The 19646-nt window shown below is 41.9% G+C and overlaps 1 protein-coding gene and 1 long non-coding RNA gene across 7 annotated transcripts in view; one reads left to right on the forward strand and one right to left on the reverse strand.

Annotated features, from left to right (window-relative positions):
• Positions 1-11078: 11078 nt before the first annotated feature.
• On the reverse strand, positions 11079-14181 carry LOC308472206. The gene is made up of 2 exons (XR_013983349.1): positions 13365-14181; positions 11079-11156 (listed from the first exon to the last, which is right to left on the reverse strand). It is a non-coding gene; the product is annotated as an uncharacterized lncRNA (long non-coding RNA).
• A 253-nt stretch (positions 14182-14434) lies between these two features.
• CCDC66 (coiled-coil domain containing 66) overlaps positions 14435-19646 on the forward strand; it is a 39649-nt gene continuing 34437 nt past the window's right edge. For 3 of the 6 annotated variants that reach the window (XR_013983314.1, XM_080996733.1, XM_080996734.1), the window contains exons 1-4: positions 14435-14597; positions 17407-17471; positions 18419-18444; positions 18917-19358. Coding sequence is in view for 5 of the 6 variants with exons in the window: in XM_080996733.1 (XP_080852859.1) it covers positions 14587-14597; positions 17407-17471; positions 18419-18444; positions 18917-19358 (544 nt within the window). In the remaining variant the exon portion in view is untranslated. The remainder of the gene's footprint in view (positions 14598-17406; positions 17472-18418; positions 18445-18916; positions 19359-19646) is intronic. The other 3 variants (XM_080996730.1, XM_080996732.1, XM_080996731.1) reach the window with 2 other exon arrangements.

The raw sequence follows: 19646 nt of genomic DNA on the forward strand, positions 1-19646 counted from the left end.
CAACAAAGTACATAAAAGAGTGATGCAAACATAATTACTGTCATTCATTAAATAAAGCTATCATTTTGGTATTATAGTCATGCAGCTGGTTAAATCTGGATGCTTCGTTAGTTTTTCCTAGCACATCATGTTCATTGTAATATCTCTCAACTTTGGTGAATGTAAGTGCTCTTTCTGCATTATGCGCATTCTTTCAGGAATAAAGAATAGAGTTGGATATTACCTCTAATCTTTGCAGCAGTCCATGGAGCAAAGAGGAGGATTTGGAAGATAATGTTTTAAATATAGGAATAGTTGCCTCTCTTTGACTTTTTTTTTTTTTAAAAACCACCACGGCCACCACCTTCGTTGAACTCTGCTCTCTGCTGGTGACATTTTGAAGTGCAGCAAATAATATTGCTGTACTACTGCACCAAGCCCTTTTAAAGCAACTGCCTTATTTAAGAGCTTGTCTGAGGGATTTTATTCAAGTGTTCAGTTTAATATCACAGTATACACATACACACCTTCATTCTCACCTCAAGGCTCATTTTTCACAACTTTGATTTCAACTTTATTATGGTTTGGGTGATCATTTGAGGCAGTGTCTGTGGGTTAAACCACAGAGCCTAGGACTTGCCGATCACAAGGTTGGTGGTTCGAATCCCCGCGACGGGGTGAGCTCCCGTTGCTCGGCCCCTGCTCCTGCCAACCTAACAGTTCAAAAGCACGTCAAAGTGCAAGTAGATAAATAGGTACTGCTCCAGCGGGAAGGTAAACGGCGTTTCCGTGCGCTGCTCTGGTTCGCCAGAAGCGGCTTAGTCATGCTGGCCACATGACCCGGAAGCTGTACGCCGGCTCCCTCGGCCAATAAAGCGAGATGAGCGTCGCAACCCCAGAGTCGTTCGCGACTGGACCTAATGGTCAGGGGTCCCTTTACCTTTACCTTTATCTTTAGCCTGTGGCTGAGGGTTCTAGAGTATAGAACCTAGATAGTGAAGAACGCAGATCCAGTTCTACCATTAAACGGGGGGGGGGGGGTAGGAAGCAGATTTGAGGGGGGCAAGGCAGGGAGCCGTGCTAATTTCCTGAGCTGTGGCCAAAGCTTTCATCATCCCTGTTCTAGAGAAGGGGGGAAGAACCTCTGATCCTCCCAACTTTGGTGAAATACATCATCATCCCTAGCCACTCGAGGGCCACAGATTCCGCATCCCTGGCACAAAGGCTTGAGCACTTACTCAGGGAAACTGTGGGGAAAGGGGGGGGAGGTGGTGTCAAGGGATAGTTTCTCAAGCGGCCGGAAGAATTGAATTTCCACCAGAAGATTTATCTCAAATCAATACCCTTTTTCCTGGGAGGTGTTTCTGCTTGACTTCAGCAATAACCTTTGTTGCTATATAGTTTGTTTGCTCAGTTCTTTAATTGTCAAGAGTGCTAGTTAGATAATGTGATCTCATACTGGGATTTGATTGCAGAAAGCTGATTGTTCCTTTCTATTATCTTTTTAGTGGGAAGCAATTAAGAGAATAAAAATGTGCCTTTATATTCCTTGACTTTTGAGGTGAGCCAGGAGCAGCACATTGAAATGAAATTGGAATTGGATTCAGTTCAATAATAGCAAACAGTACAAGGCAGTTTCCTATGTTCCTGAGTTCCTAGGCCTTTGGTGGCATGGCTGGGGGGTTCTGTAAAAAAAAAAAAAAGCCAGTTAGTCAACTTCTGGAATGGGGAAGCGGCCCATGCAATAAGCACAATTGTTCCTGGGTGCCTCTGCTGCTAGCTGTAGCCCAGCTGGACCCTTAGTTTACCCTGGAGCTAAGGGCAATGAAATGACAGGGCTTAAGCAGTAATGGCGGAAAACACATGATGAATCCAGCCGCACATAAGTAAGAGCTCATATTGGAGCCTATTCTGTGTCGCTGGTGGTTGCCTAGAAATAATGCTTCTCCTTCATTGCATCTGTGTGATGGCATCCAGCAAAGCTGCTCAGTGTCTGAGTTATTAGATAACTATTTGCCAGGGTTGGCTTGTAGGCAGTGACCGACATGTTGAGCCAAGGAAAGTCAGGGCTGAAGGTCACATAAGGAACCGGAGTCAAGGAACAGCCAAGACCAGAATCAAGGAGTAGCTGGCAACAGAGCTGTGTGATGAAGCCAGAAGTAAGGACTGAAGGGGAAACTTTGAGGCAGGACCCATGATGTCAGGGCTGAAGGATAACTAAAAGATACACAGGAAATGCACCAAAACATACAAAGGTGTTGATGCTCAGGTGACAGGAAACACTCTGATAGTCTTTCCTGTCCAGGGCCCAATGGTCAGCCTGAGTGGGGCCTGAGGGTAACTTATGGCTTGTGCAGATGCTGCAACCTCTTTTCCATGCTTCACCACTCAGGGCAGTCACAGACAGATCCAAACACGGAGCCCCAGTTCCTATAGTTACCAAACTTTTATTTCACCCATTCTGTCGCTCTTCCCCATCCCACTTCTCCATGACTGGAACCTGAATGCTGTAGTTCTTATTTCTAAGAATTACAGACCAACAAAACAATTTGATTAATTGACATTCTGGTAGGATTTTACACGATGCATTTACTGCTAAACTAGATGAGTGGGTAGAGACTGAAAGTGTTTTCTCTGAAGAGGTGCCATTAATCAGACTGAGTTACCACACAATGGGCTACTGTTTTGCTATTGGTCACTTACAGTGTAATTCTTAGCTTTAGTAAACAAATCTACAAGCATGCTGTTCAGAGTCTTTGAGGATTTAAAGATAGCCTTTGAATGCATTTATAATTAATAGAAGAAACTGCAGAAGGAATTTTCTAAGACCACAAATTGCAATTAACATTAATAATGTTTTTGTACTGAGATATTGGCTAGAGGAAAAGAACTACATGCACAGGTCTGTTTACAGATAGTATCTTACACAAGCTGTAGCTCGTTTTCTGGTGTAATTTCCTTATAAATTTCCTTACAAAACAAACAGTTCCTGTATGTAGATGCAGATATGGCCCCTTTGCCCCATATTCAAGTCACTTGTTAACTGCCCTGGGCCACTTTGTGGCAAAATTAATGACAAAATGACAAAAAATACATGTGTTCCATTTCTGTGACTTCACTAGAGGCAGAAAAGGAAATAATCTGGCTTGTACGAAGAATCAAGAAGCAGACCCTTTGGAGGGGAAGGTGGAGAGGCTCCCTTGGCTTAGTATCCTAGGGCTAATGATGACCCAATTCGCTGAGTGAGGTGTGTGAGGTGGGAGTGGTGTCTGCACTTCTCAGGTAAGTCCCACCAGTCTCCTGACCATCTCTGTTGAATTGCCCTCCTCTCTCTTGACAAAGCCTTGCCCCTTCCTGACTCTGTCCATGTTATGACCCTCCAGTCAGATCACTGCCACCATGGTGGCAAGGCAGTGGCCCATAGTGAGGTTGGTTTCCTCATTTTGTCCAGACTGGCTCCTCACAGCCCTCAACCCCCCAACTCTGAGCTAGATCCAGGGTCACTCGCAGCATACATGGTGAACTGATTTAAATAAAATTAAGCAAATGAAAAATGATCTTATCCAGGGCTGGTATTTTTCAGCATAGGCAGCTGGAAAAGCCATTTGACTGAAACCTTTTATTTTTAAAAAATGAAGCAGTCAATTTATGGTATTATTAACATTTTGGTGGGATCACAGGGGGTAGGCAGGTTGCACTGATCTTATGCCTCATATAAATAAGTTATATTCACTATGTTGTGCGTTGCTGAAATACAGGACTTTCAAAGAGTAACTAATCTACGCTTTTTTCTTATTTTAGATTTTAGAAAGTTTACAGTAGAAGACTCCTGGGGCATTCCTTCAGCTCTGTTGAGAACCACAACCGGAATGTTCCCAACAGAGATGAGAATCTATCTGTGTTTATTCCATTATTGCCTTCACATAATCTATATAGCAGAAGACAGTCTCCCAAGGTTATCCTTATGTGAGGAAATCCAGCTAAATTCTACCAAATCAATTACTTGGCATCAGAAAATGGCTCATTTGATCCAGTTACATGGCTTTGCTATGAATCATTTTATAGGTTACAAGTCATCAGCGCCCATACTGAAATTTAAACATCTCTCTCTCTCTCTGTCTCTCTGTCTCCTGATTAACTAATATTAAAATAGCATCTTGACATGCAGTGAAAAAATTCCATCATGTTTTATTAGGAAATACTAAAATATTTATTTGGTTTAATTATTTACTTGTGTTCTATCTTGTATTTTATTCTGTGAACCGCCCTGAGATCTCTTAATGAAGGGCAGTACATAAATTTTATAAATACTAATAATAATCTGTCTAAATCTGTCTCAAAGAGATCTTGAACAGCAACTTTGTTGATATTTATTTAAACATCAAGATAGGAATCTCCTGAACATCAAGATACACTGCTCAATATGGCCTCAACGCATCTTGCAATTTTCATTACTGCATTACTGCATGCAAAGGGCAGAGGAATCTGCAAGCAAGAAGGGTGAAGAACAAGAACATAGAATATAGAGGGGAAACAGGGGGACATGTGTGTGCACAGTCAGTTTTGAGAAATAGCATCAAATGAGGATGCATATGAGGAACTGCTTTGAAGTTTCGTTCTTATGATCAAGTAGTATACAAATTTTATGAATTAAGTATAGATGTTGTAGAAACCACAGCAGTTCCAGCATGCTTTTTCCCCTCCCCCCATGTGAATACCAAGATGCCAACAGAAGTATACGTCACAGTGCCCAGAACATTCATGAATCTGTGAGTTTCCCATAAACCCCATCACACAGCAGCCAACTTTCCCTCAATGATGGGAAGAATCAGCGGCCTCATTATACAGTGGTACCTTGGTTTTTGAGCACCTTGGTACTTGTACGTTTTGGCTCCTGAACACCAAAAACCCAAAGGTGTTCCAGTTTTCCAACGTTTTTGGAAGCTGAATGTCCGACTCGGCTTCCACTTGAATGCAGGATGTTTCTGCAGCCAATCAGAAGCCACGCTTTGGTTTTCGAATGGTTTCAGGAGGCGAACGGACTCCCGGAATGGATTAAGTTTGAGAACCAAGGTTCCACTGTAGTCCTTTTGCTGATTATTACACTGTTTCACTGATAAAAATCCCCCACATCGTTTCTCTAACAAAAGCAAACAATTTAACAAAAAAAAAAACCATTGGGAACTTTAAACTGGTTCCAAGTTGGTTGTAGCAGTCATGTATGGGACATGAAAAAAAGGACAACATACACAAACAATTGATTTTAGTGAATGATTAGAACAAAAATAGGTCTGCTAATATCCTTTGGTCTCCCCTACAACAACAGATTTCTACAAATCTGTAATTAAGGGTCAGAAGAGGTACAGAAATGATAAACCCTTGATTAGTTTTTCTCTGCCTAGTTCTACTAATAATGATCACTATGCACCACCCTTGGAAAGCAAAACATTTCTTTTGTATTGGTTAAACAGATGTGTGGGTCCTTCCTGTGAAGAATGAAGCACGCAATCTTGAATTGAAATCAGACTTAGTACCCTCCATTGATTCTGAATGAGGCATGTACTTGCATGTGTTCCAATTTTCTCCCCCGGAGTTTCAAAAAAGTAAAATTGGTTCCAAAACTGTCCATCTCTGGCATGGAATCTGAAGGGAATGGCTATCTGTTTGTTTCAGTTTTCTGTATAAAACTAAAATACATAGGAGGAAATGTTCTGATCAGCAAAAGTCAAGTGGCAGCATATGGAATGCACTATGGATATCATGGTGGAAGTATGAAAATATCATCTAATAATTTGCCACCCCCTGCTGAAAAACCAAATATGAAAAGCTTTTGTCATGTTTCATGAATAGGCTAGTTTAACGTGTACATGCACAGAATCAGATTGCAGACAGCTAGGGCATTTGGCCACGTTGCTGGCCTTGTATCTGGGCAGAAGGATTGGAATACAGAAACCCAGTTCAGCTATTGACATTTCTCTAGCTACTGTGATATCAAAACCGACCGGAGAAAAAGCCACACTGGCTGATTCTGCATGCAAAAACCATTTAGTATCAAGCTCTGGTTTGGGATGGAGCCAGGTTTGAGAAGCTGCGGCAGCAATATTAGCCTTCAGCTCCATAGCTCCTTCTGCAGAATCAAGTCAGGAAGACACTTTCCTGGCCATGTCTGTAGACAGAAGGGTAAAGTGCTGTCACATTATTTTCTGCTCTTTCTCCTAATCAGATTAACATGAGATCAGCCAAGAAGCAGAACAATGTGGTCCCAATCCCCAGAAAATGAGTTGCACCTGAGTCCCATTTAAACCATCAGGGGCTTAAATTGGTCACAACTAACTTAAGTTCCATTCAGGTGCAATTAACTTTCATTGGATCTGAGACAATGAGCACAGTGAGAGCAGAGTATATTTCTAAAACTGTACTTTCAGTTAGAGTCAGGAGATCTTCTGTTATATCCTTGAATTAATGTGGAAAGATGCCAGATAGCAGAAAGCAATTGCTCTGCTTTTTGCTCAATAACGTTCTCTGTATTTGATATTTGCAAATTACTGTCCTTTGAATTTATTGCTTTGTGTCCGGTGGGCTCACATGTGTAATTTTAATATGTCACCTAAAAGCTAACTCCAGCATTCCAAACCAGAATATAAACCGGTGCCAGGAAGATGGGAAACTGTTTGTTGTCGTCATCTGCAATTATAGCTGAGTTTTAACTGAATGAAGGATCTCAGAGCAAATTTGTATTGATGTCAAATGTTTGTTTACTGCATTTATATACCACCTTTCTGCCCAAGCACCCAAGGCTGTTTACAATTTTAAAGTACTAAAACCAATTATATGAAATGTAAAGTTGGCCTGTGGGTGGAGCAGTCTGGCTGGAACAGGTTGTGATGTTGTCTTTGTCTGCTTTCCTCACTCTCTTGTTCCTAGTTAGTTAGTTAGTTAGTTATTTCATAAAGCTTATACATCACTTTTTTATTTTTATTTTTTACAATCTCAAATCCATTGACAAAGAGAATAAAACAATTAAATTATTGGTAAAAACCATTAAAAACAAGTATTTAAAACATTCAAAAAAAGTAAAATCAGTATGAACCAAAAATAAAGTACACATCAACCATCCACATATCTGGGTAAACTTGTCTAAACAAAAAAGTTTATGTTGTTGTTGTTGTTTAGTTGTGTCTGACTCTTTGTGACCCCATGGGGGGGGGAGTTTCTAGCAGTTGCCAAAAAGACTGCCATGAAGACGCCTGCCTGGTGGCAATTGGCAGAAGGTTCTAAGGTTCAGGTGCTGCCACACTAAAAGTTGATTCCTTACAAACGCAGAAGATGTATTATGTGGCACCTATAACAGTGCCAGATTTATTATGTGGCAGCTGAAAAAGCCAATGCAATTCTGGGCTGCATCAATAGGAGTATAGCATCTAGATCAAGGGAAGTAATAGTGCCACTGTATTCTGCTCTGGTCAGACCTCACCTGGAGTACTGTGTCCAGTTCTGGGCACCACAGTTCAAGAAGGACACTGACAAACTGGAACGTGTCCAGAGGAGGGCAACCAAAATGGTCAAAGGCCTGGAAATGATGCCTTATGAGGAACGGCTAAGGGAGCTGGGCATGTTTAGCCTGGAAAAGAGGAGGTTAAGGGGTGATATGATAGCCATGTTCAAATATATAAAAGGATGTCACATAGAGGAGGGAGAAAGGTTGTTTTCTGCTGCTCCAGAGAAGCGGACACGGAGCAATGGATCCAAACTACAAGAAAGAAGATTCCACCTAAACATTAGGAAGAACTTCCTGACAGTAAGAGCTGTTTGACAGTGGAATTTGCTGCCAAGGAGTGTGGTGGAGTCTCCTTCTTTGGAGGTCTTTAAGCAGAGGCTTGACAACCATATGTCAGGAGTGCTCTGATGGTGTTTCCTGCTTGGCAGGGGGTTGGACTCGATGGTCCTTGTGGTCTCTTCCAACTCTATGATTCTATGATTCTATGACTGAAGTGGTTGAGTGGACATATATGGGGTAAGGCAACCTCACAGGGCAGAAAAGTATCCATTGGCCTGGGGTGGGTTGAAACAGGAGCAAACCTTGATATTGTATTTGGCTCCCCCACTCATTCTCTTCTTCCTTCCCACAAGTCTGGTACTACATGAAGTTGTCTGGTGCCAAAGTGTGGGATAACCAGCCTCATATAACCAACATGCTTAAGTCTAATTAATGCATGAAGGGGTTAAGACCATAGAGTAAGCCAGGCAGACTCGGCCCTCCTGACCACTGGTCCTGTTAGCTAGGGATGATGGTAGTTGTAGTCCCAAAACATCTGGAGGGCCGAGTTTGCCTATGCCTGGAGTAAGCTATCCTGCCAGGCTTAGCTCACCTTGGGAGAGACTAGATAATCAAGCCTTTGTTCTCCTCCCGCCTAACAAAGAAGTTTAAGCTTTTTTTAAAAAATGAAGCAGTCAATTTATGGTATTAACATTTTGGTGGGATCACAGGGGTAGGCAGGTTGCACTGCTCTTATGCCTCTTATATATGTGTGGCTGTTACAGGTCACTCTTGAGTTTCTATACCAATAATTTAGGAACTTTCACCACTGTAACTAAGTCAAGTTTTACAGCCTTTACAACTGCTTCTGAATGCTGCATAGAAAAGCACATGAATTTGAAGAGTGTGTAAGTAAACTATTTTTCACTTACCAAACGTGTGGTCTTTTTCTATGCATGGGAAGAGAGGAACCTTGGAAAGAACTTAGGCATATTTTAAAGGTCTAACAGCCTATATTTCTACACTTTACTTGCTTCTGCCATGTATTTTGTGATTTTAAATCTTTGGTGGGGTTCTCTCACCAAAGAGTACTTGCCCCCAACTTGGATATTGGGAAGCAGGAATTCTCATTTTATACCCATTTTTATCTTGAACCAACACAAATCAGACCCTCCTCCCTTCACACTCTAAGATTCCCTCTCTTTATTCCAAGTTTTCAGTGACTCCACCATTTCTCATAAGGCTTGGATTCTAGACCCTTGATCATTAATCTGTTTGGATCTGAATTTTACGTTCCAGAATATCAAGTTTTACTAGAACATTGTGAGATTACTAATACTCATCTTCAGATTAATTGAAGAAACTTTCTTTTCATTTTTTACATTTCTGTTCTGGTGGCCAACACCATTTCCTTTGTGGCCAAAACTGAGTCACAGGAATGGAAATTTCTTGGAGCTAGCCATGTCAGCACTTAATCAGCTTCTTGTGCAGAGGATGTTTCAGGAGAGATTATAAGGGCAATTTAGTTTTGACTTCTTCACTTCTCACTACTAGATTTCCATTTCCCAGTATGTAATCGGGCAGGATTGCCAAGAAAAATATCAAACAACAAAATGTGCAAGACAAGGCCTTTAATGGAATGAGGACCTACTGCGGTGTTCACAACTGTCAAAGCTGGCACTGCAACGTTTGCATTTCTTTCAGAGGCTGATAGATTTCTCCCAAAATATTCTTGCAGCTCAAAAAGTGACAACAGGAATTCATTATGGCTTCGTGAACTTGTAAGACTCTGGCACGTATATAGATAGACTCAACACTGCTGGCTCTTCCATGCAGCACCTGCTTGTTTCAAAGAGGCTTACTTGAAATATTGTGCTCATAACCTAGGCTAAAATAGATTTTTATACTGAGAGATACTCTTTTATAATATTGTTGTGAGTTTTGCATCTATATGATGCCTAAATCCCTTCTAATTTTAACAATCGTTAAAATCTAATGGAAGATTCCATTGTTGAACTAGTCAGGCAAATTTCTTTGTGAGATGATGGTCATAGTTGCTACTTAAGTACCACCTAAGTACTGTTGTAAGTGTAACAAAAGAAGTCGCTTTGTGCCAGAGGGCAAATGGGTAGATCCACACCTGGCTGGTAGTTAGAAGACAAAAGCAAAATGTGTGTTAGCTGAACTGGAAGCAGGCTGCAAGCAGAAGCCAGAGCGTGAGAGCCATGTTTGATTCCAAGGCTGTGACTATGGCAGAAGCAAAACCTTTTGAGGTGTTAACGCTATGAGACCCTCCATCTTTGGCTCAGGTTTATATATACGTAAATAAACTAAATAATAATAATAAATAATATTTTTTATTATTTATACCTTGCTCATCTGGTTGGGTTTCCCCAGGCACTCCAGGTGGCTTACAGAATATATAAAACACAATAAAGCATAAAACATTAAAAACATATATCATAAAGACACCATAGTCTCCGCTGTCCCTCATTCCAAGGGAATTGGAACCCTAGGTAAGCACCTAGAACCCCTGAAATCTCTCACCACTCGGAGATTGGGGTGGTGTGTGTAACAATATTAACTTTGTCTTGCAGTATGCTTTTGGTGTGGTGCAGAGGCCATATACAGAAGACCCTTGTTGTAAAGACTCATGCCATTCTATCCCTCCCCCCCAGGGCTCCTCCAGAGTAGAATTTTGCTGCCTTTGTGAAATGGAAATCTATTTTATCTTGCATGCTACAATTATTATTTCTGTGTGAAGCTTTATTCTCTCTTGTTTAATTTTGAGCCATTGAATTTCGTCAGTTTATATACGCTTTATAAAAAAGTTGTATATCTTTATGTGTTTTCCTGATTCTATTCTCTATTTATTTATTGACAGTATGGTTATTTGCAGTTGTTCTTGTCTTTTGAATGGTTAAATTTATTGCTGTTCGTTTGATATGTAGTGAGTTGTTAGACGCACATTCTTCTGGCATACAAGTAAAGAGATGCCAACGGTGTGTATTATTACATTTTACCCTAGTGGAATACAAACTGTGCTGTTTTATATGGAAAACAGACTAGCTTGCTAGGTGGGTGTTTCAATTCCCCCCCCAAAAAAACATTTGGATTTTGAGCCCACTCATAATAATAGATGTTTGTATGGATTTACATGAGTCTATTGCAGTGAACAATATGTAAAGTATTTCCTACAGGCTCAGAGTGGAGGTTTCACTTCCAAAAAGAATACCACATAGGAGTGTTTAAATAATATCCCTTTATGAAATTACTTTCATCTTAGTCAGTTGGAGCTATTAACTCATACTAAAAATATTTTGAAAAACATTTTAAAATGTCAGTGCTTTCATATGATTTTATTATTCTATTATTATCCTCCTTCCAATGTGCAGAATATCCTTGAATCTTCTGCCACCTGCTGATTGAAACAAAGATAGCAAGAGATTAAGCATCTGTACGTGAACCTGACCTTTTAAAAATAGCCCTTGGACTCACATTTTCGTTATAGTTTTCAGATACATAATATATTTATGTGCTCTTCTTAAAGTAATGTGCAATCTGTATACAAGCAAACTGATCGATTAAAATGTGGATTCCATTAAGTGTTCACCTTAGTAGTTACCTTCTAACTTCTAGTTCCATTATTAACTTTAACAAAAGGTTCAGTCAGTTTTAACAGATTCAGATAGATTTCATGAGGATTAAAGCCATCAATGTTTTACATTGCAGTCCGAAGAACTTTTACGCAGCACTACTTCTTAGAGTTCAATGGGACCTACTCTCTAGTTTGAGTGCTGAGAACTGCAGGCTTATTTTTGCAATGTAACACCTATGGAACTGAGCAACTGTTGGTGGATGGCCTTGCTCCAAGGTGAGAGACTTGGAGTGGCTGACAGCGGGGGTGTGGGGAGGCAAATGTGAGTCAATATGGCTTCTAAAGGACAGGGAGAGTGCTGGGGAGCTGCATTTTGGGGTGAGAGCATGAATGCAGCTCGCAAATGTATAAAGTGTGGCTTGTCTTAATCTGCTCACTGCTCTGGGGGCCTTTGGGCCATAAAGGGATATAGAAATAAACCAATGAATGAAGAAATGAAATATTTCAGAAATAAAATCTAAATAAAAGGGGGGGGGGATTTTACACTTGACAATGTACAGAGAAGCAAGCAAACAAAAAGAATGGAAGAAGATGATTCTAGGAAAGCAGGACATTACAATAATACATAGACTACTAATTGAAGTATCAGCAGGCATCTGGAAATTGTCACCTCTCTGGTGTATTTCTAACTTGTTCCCAGAATTTTATTGGGATCAGATGGCTTTGGAGAGACATCCAACTCTAAGCCTTGCAAGCACCTGTTGGAACTCACAGAGGGAGCAGCACACAAGGCTATGAAGCTGCTCTTTGGCTTGCAAACTCATCCCTCAAGGGTCTCATTAACTGTTTTTACTTCAGTCGCCAAGGGACTTGTATCTTTTGTTCTCAGTCATAGCCTTCCTCTCCTTCACTCTTTGGAGCTCATTTGCAGCTTGGATCTAAAGAAAAGTCAATCTGCCTCAAAAATCTGTTTAACCATGTTGGCTGTGAGTCCTGGAAGACCTGCTCCTTGCCTTGCAGGCCTTTTCCCACCTGGTCTGAAAGGCACTGGTGGAGGAAGAGGGGAGCGGGGAGAGCACACTGTACCTGGCAGCGTGATCCCGGTGGGTTGCCATTGTGGCTGGCCCCACCTGCACTGGGTGCTACGTCCCCACAGGCGGCGTGCCACGCCCCTAGGAAATGCTCCATGCCCCTGGGACGTGCGCCAGCCATGCCCCCGCCTGCTCTCCGCCCACCCCTGGTGACGGAGCATGAAGCTCCGCCATTGCTGAAAGGGCAGGTCCCTGACTGACTCCAGCTACAAAAGCTGAGGCTGTGACGCCAGAGACCATCTTGTTTTAATTGTGCCTTTTACAAATTGGATTGTTAGGTTTTTGTTTTTCTTTGAAGCTGGTTTTAATGTGTGTTTGTTTATATATTACAAATTGCTTTGAATTGCCTTGGTTTTAAAACAGCAACCAATAAATTTTAAAATAATAAATAAAACAAGGAGCACAGTGAAACAGGAGCTAGCACCCGTTTCCTTCGCTTCCATCCCCTGATATAGCAGCATGTAGAGCTACCAGGTGACAGTTGATGGTGGGAGAAGCCTGGCTAGAGTATGGTGGGCCTGTATCCTTCCTCTTCCTTCCTCTGATGCATCTTGATATAATGCTTGCTAATGGAAGGTAGCGCTGTGGTCTAAACCACTGAGCCTCTTGGGCTTGCCGATCAGAAGATCGACGGTTCAAATCCCCGTGACGGGGTGAGCTCCTGTTGCTCGATCCCAGCTCCTGCCTCCCTAGCAGTTCGAAAGCACGCCAAAAAGTGCAAGTAGATAAATAGGTACCGCTCCAGCAGGAAGGTAAACAGCGTTTCTGTGCGCTGTTCTGGTTTCGGTGTTCCATTGCGCCAGAAGCGGCTTAGTCATGCTGGCCACATGACCCGGAAAACTCTGTGGACAAATGCAGGCTCCCTCGGCCTGTAAAGCGAGATGAGTGCCACAACCACAGAGTTGTCTGCAACTGGACTTAACTGTCAGGGGTCCTTTACCTTCAATGGAAGGAAGCACCTGGTTTCATAGCAGAGCTGGTGGTGGCTTCAGGCCCTGGTGGTGGTTGGAAAAAAAGATATAATACTGTGATGAAAAAAGTAAGCATGGATACTGTTCAAACCTCTGAGTGTGCTACAGGTAGCAGGATTTGTTTACTTTTGCCAATTTACAGAATCAACTAACCATTTCTATGTATTCTTATTTTTAATAAATTGCTATTTTTTTCTGCATAATTTCTGCATATACCTTTGCTCAAATTTCCCATAGCCTCTTTCAGCAGTCCCAATTACTTGTTTGTGGGAACTTGGGAGTACACTTGTAGAAAAAGCATTTTGCATCTTTTCTAAACATATTTTATAATAGGTGCTACTTCCACAGTGCATTTTGAATTCCAAGTAGTGATGTAAGGTGTGTGGGGGGGAACCTTTAGGGGTGACAACAAAGATTTGATTTTGCCGATTTATTTTATCAGACAAGCTGTGCTGAACCACTTAACTGTTTAACATGCACACAAGTGCCCAAAACAGCCATGACAATAATGATAGTAGTAGTAGTAGTAATTTTTTGTGTCAGGCTAGGCTTCGTTCCTGATTCTATTATTTCTGTCCTCGGCACCACTGGCAACTAAACACTTTCAAGACGTTGCCTAGAACCAGAAGAGACGTGATTTGTCGTGATTTATTTATTTATATGCATCTGAGGGAGAGACTGGTCGCAAGCAACCCTCAGGAGCACAGCATGACTCGCCCAGAGGGGCGAAATGGTGCCAGGTCACCTTTGGGAGGAACGTTCGGCAACTCCAAGGAGGTGGGGGGGGAGACGCGCGCGCCTCCTAACGGCTTCTTGCTCTCCGCCTCCCGTTGCGCGCGCCACTCGAGAGCGGGAAGGAAAGCGGGCGGGAAGGAGGAAAAGGAGGGGAGGGGAAGCCCTCAAGATTCGGCCGGACTCCAACTCCCACAATGCCTCGCAGCCAGGCAGCGCGACCCGCTGAGTGTGAGCACAGCTCATTGGCGAGAAGTCCGCAGCGGCCCTGGCCCTATCAGCTCCCCTCTCATTGTGCGGTAGCAGCAACCGACGTACACACATTAAGCAGGGATCAGCCCAGGCTCAGTGTCCCCGAGGGGCTGCTCTGTGCGCTTCCTCCTCCTCCTCCTGCCGCCCTGCTGCTGCTGAGTCCCTCCTGGGTTTCTGTGCCTGCCGTACAGAGTGGAGGAAAGAGCCATGAATCTGGGGTAAGAAGAGCCCTCTTCTCCCTGCGCTGGGTGGGTGGGTGGGTCGGTGGCTGGCAGGCAGGCAGTCGCGTGTGTCATGTACGTTGCTCCCTCCTTGTGGTCACCACGGAGAGGCTTCCTTTTGAACCTTTCGAGGGGGGGCACGAGACACAAGCCCCGGACCCCAGAACCTGAAGCCTCCCACCCATGAAATAACCGACAGGGTTATTGCGCCGCCAGTTACTGTGTGTCACAGTCTGTGCACACCTGGACAAAGGATGGGTGCTGTGGGAGCTTCAAGACCTGCTTCGTGTCCGGGTTGCCTTACAACTCCCCCAGCACACGCGATTCTCTCTCTCTTACACACACACACACACACACACACACCAGCGCGCATCTTAGAAAGCGTTACCCTCTAAAAACCTTCCAATAAATTTTGGTGACACAGTTTACTAGTGGTACCTCGGGTTACATACGCTTCAGGTTACAGACTCCGCTAACCCAAAAAATTACCTCGGGTTAAGAAGTTTGCTTCAGGATGAGAACAGAAATCGGGCTCTGGCAGCGCGGCGACAGCGGGAGGCCCCATTAGCTAAAGTGGTGCTTCAGGTTAAGAACAGTTTCAGGTTAAGAACGGACCTACGGAACGAATTAAGTACTTAACCCGAGGTACCACTGTACTCATTTGCTATAAAAATGAGCTAGGAGGTTTCTGCACATATGTGCACTCCCACAAGATGTAGTGATGGCCATCAGGTCAGGTGGCTTTCAAAGGGGATTAGACAAATTAACGGAGGATAAAGCTGCCAATGGTTTCTAGCCATGATGGCGGTATTTTACCTCCACTGTAGGAGGCAACTCGCCTCTGAATTCCAGTTTTTGTGAATTGCAAGTGGGGATAAATCCTATATCCTTCTAAATGTGTTTGGGGGGGGAAGGTGGTTATTGTTTTGTTTTGTTTCTTTTTCTGTTTATATTTATTTTTTGTTCTTATCTTGTATTTTTATACTGTGAACTACCCTGAGTTCTTCAGGTGAATGGTGGTATACTACAACTAATAATAATAATGTGCTCAGGTTCTGCTTGCAAACTTCCCATGTTTGTCCAAGGTGAAATACATGGGACTTTGATCTGATCCAGCAGGCTTTTTTAATGTTTACACTACCCCCAATCTAACACAGCTAGATTTCCCAGAGGCCATTAAAATAAATCTATTTAGATTTGCCTAACACCCGTGTTGGATTTAGGCTGTTATGTGTAAGGTTGCCAGCTTGGGAACTGGTGAGCAGCAGTTAATGGAGGAAAACCTTCAGTCATTGATGGCCCAAGCTGTTCCCACCTGTCCCACACCTGACATCACACCTAACATCAGGTGTGGGGCAGGTAATACTACAGCAGCAGGGAACAACCAGGAGCATTAGAGTGTGCTCATAATAGTTCCTCCTTTTAAATATGGCACAAAATGCAGATCATTGAATAATCAGCTCCACTTGGCGCTCCCAACTGATGCAGGTTCCAAAGTGGAGCAAGCAGCAGTTGCAAGTGAGACTTGCAGTCATCCCTAACTTCATATTCAATGCTGACTACAAGCCTGCAGCTGACCAGAGTTACCAAGTGGAGGTCATTGCTGCTGCAAGTGGTGCTTGGATCTTCCTTTGCCAGCACAGTTTGAATCCAAGGAAGAAATAAAAGAATAGGGAGCACACTCCCATTATTTCCTTTGACGTTACATCATCTGACTTCATGGTGATGTTGGGTGATTTACCGGTTAGTGGCTCTGCCCATCTGTCAAAATGCTCCATGAGGTGGGGGTGGGGAGTTCAGGTTGCAGCCCCTTTTTTCTGTTCTAATCTGGTTTCATGCCTGGTTTAGGGATGGTCACCCTGGTGGATGAGTTATGCTGGGAAATGGATTGGAGCTACAACCAGTGGGTTTCTTTACCACTGAACATGATGTCCTTTATTTCCAGTATTTCTAAGCAGCCTTTCAAGACTAGCACTACCAAGCTGGCTTACATGTAACTTATATACTTTTTCTAATAATTAAAACATAAAAACATGTTGCAGAATTTAAATACAGTAAGCCTGCAATTTAAGTGGGATTATGTTCCATGGATTGTGCCTAAAGCCAAAATAATGTATAGTCAATACACATTGGGTTCATTGGCAGTTGGGATTCCCAAAGTTTTTTCCCCCCTGACACCCACCCCCTTTCTGCTCCCTATTTATTTATTTCCACTGCATGCATAAAGTTGAATGTGCACAACTTAAATGTGTGTAACTTGTGGTTTTACTGTATACAATTAAATGTGTGTAAATTGTGGATTTACTGTATACAATTCAGTACATGCCCAGTAAATCCTCTGGAAACAGACTTCGGAACAAAACTTTTCAATTAAAAGTGAAGGAAAACAGATGAGCTGTCCCAAAAACATGTGCCAGGAAGGGAATATCATAGAGCCCCCTCTGTAATAGCCCAATCTCTAGTTCTCACCCTCTGACCCAGTTGACTTGGCTGGGCCTAGAATGCATGATGTTACAGTGGCTACAGTAGTCTCAGAAGGTGGTGCTGTGTTGGAGAGGGTGTCCTGTTCTACTCAATGTGTCCACATTTGCTTATAAGTTGCATCAAGTTTCCATCTTCTCCTTTTTGCTCTTTAATGGCAGTGTTTCGTTTGATGGCAGTGTTTAGTTTATATCTTTACTGTTGTGACAATATTTAAATTGGAAATGGGTATCATTGGTTCATGATTACTGTTTAAAAATTATGCTCTGTCTTTCCCCATCAAAATTGCAGTTATAGACACATTTTACTTTCTTTTATATTACAGGGATGGTTTAAAGCTTGAAACTGAAATACTGGATGGAAAACCTAGACTGATAGTGGCGCCTTGTGGTATGATTACTTTTATGTATAATGGTCAATATTAAGATTTACAACAGTCTTTGTATAGACAAAATGAGTTTCATAACAGACTTTTAAATACATGCGTGAGATGTGTTCTATTCAAACCACAAACTACTGTGGTTTGATTACAGCAGCACATAGGCATTGTGAAGACACTGGCCACAATTCACAGAACACAACGGGTGTAGTTCTCAGGGAGTGACTATAGTTCAGTGATAGAGTATCTGCTTTCCCAGGTTCAATCCCTAGCATTTCCAGTTAAAAGAATTGTATAGCAGGCTTTATGCCTGAAACTGAAGAGCAGTGCCTGTCAAGAGTAGACAACTCTGGCCTAGGTGGACTAACAGCCACACTTGGTATTGTTGGCATCCATTTGTCTCAGGAGACAATGGAGGGATGCACCTTTGGGGGGTGAAGTAAAACCGTTGCAAGATTGCAATGCGTGCTGCGGCTGTAGAGACCAGTATTCACCAGTATTTGGATTTATTTATTTTTTAAAATGTAGGTCGCTTTGTGATTAAAAAAAAAATGAGAGACAGATAACTATAATAAATAATTAATTTGGGTGTACAGGAATTTTACAAAAATGTTAAGACTACAGTCCTTCATAGTTACTTGAGAATAAGCTCCTGAGTTAACCAATTCTGGCTTATTTTCTTGGTTTCTTAGCAGGCATTAAGCCAGATTTCTCTGGGTCGGACATGACTGGGACTCTGGTTTAATGTAACTTAATGCTTAAGTTAGTGCACGAAAGGAAGAGGAGGAGGGCACAAATGAGCAATGGAGGAGCACTTCATCTAGTGCTTGTTCTCTTTGCACATAAAGGGTTTAGCCACACTGCCACTGATATTTTTTCCAGCTGATACCATTTCCCCTGTTATAAGCTGATATTGCCCTAGACCTTGTTCTCATTCTTATGTATTTTTCTTTCACAGTGAGTAAATCCAAACCAAGTGTAAAGGTAAGTTTTCTTAAAAGTGTACTTTTTATTTTGCGTAAGCTGATTTTGCATTCCCTATGTGAAGTCAGTCTTCAGTGCCATATCGCAAACTGCTTTTGACAGCCCCTCCAGTTGCGTGAATTGGATGGCTTTTTGAAAACCCCTAATTTAAAGCCCTCTTGGGCATGCAGAATTACTTGTAAGTTTTGTTGGATGAATTACTTGTAAGTTTTGGAGTTCGCATGCTAGCATTTGTTTTAGTATTGAGATGAGAAAATAATCTGTTTTTCTGCTTGAAATTTCTGCTTGAACCTCTTGTGTTTCTCCAGTACAGCCTTCTTTGAAATAGGCTGTAATTCTAAAATTATTTTTTCAAGAGCGGACCTACTTCCTTGGCTGGAACAACTAAAAACCATTTCATCAGCATGGCTTAGGAAAACAGCTTCAGTTTTTGGAGGGTATTCTAATAAGCTCATTATTGTTGTCTTAACAGATGTGTAATAAAAACAAAACATTTAAACATACATTGAGAACAAAACAGAATGGGCATATTCTGAAATCATTGCACACTTCCTGTGAAAAGAATGAATGTTTTACGAAACAGAAAGTGGGATCAAGACTGTCCCTGACAAAAGATGGGAAAAATAGTGAAACGTTGATATCTACTAAGGATTCATCCAAAGAACCTTGCAATAAAGACAGCACCTTTATCATTCAAAAAGAGAACACAACTGCAAAGCCAAGTAACACCAGAATTTCAATTAAGAAACCTCCGGAATCAAACAAGAAACTCAAAAAGCATCCTGTTTCCGTTGAGGAGCTAAGGGACAATTTGGTATGTTTAACACAACAGCAGCTTGAACAGATTTTGATGGCTGTAAAAGAAGCAACTACAGGAACCTCTCAGCTTCAGGATGAAAAGAAGGAAAAAAGAAGTAAGATATTTAATTTCTACACAGTACCAAATTATTTTCTGATTACTTTAAAATAAGCCTAATGCTTGGAAAGTAATGAGATGCTTACATCAAAATAAAACGATCAAATAAACCACTGTTGGATCAAAACCTGGAAAATTATGAAGGGCTTTTCAGTGGTTCTCATAGCCTTGTTATTTATTTAGTGAAATATATGGTCCATTGTTTGGGCTTAGGAAAGAAGTCATGTTTCATTTAAATTTAGATTTTAATGCAGTTTGATTCTTGTTGTGATATCCTCCTAAAGGT

Source organism: Podarcis pityusensis (genome assembly GCF_964106645.2).
Source record: "Podarcis pityusensis genome assembly, chromosome: 2".
Classification (NCBI taxonomy): Eukaryota; Metazoa; Chordata; class Lepidosauria; order Squamata; family Lacertidae; genus Podarcis; species Podarcis pityusensis.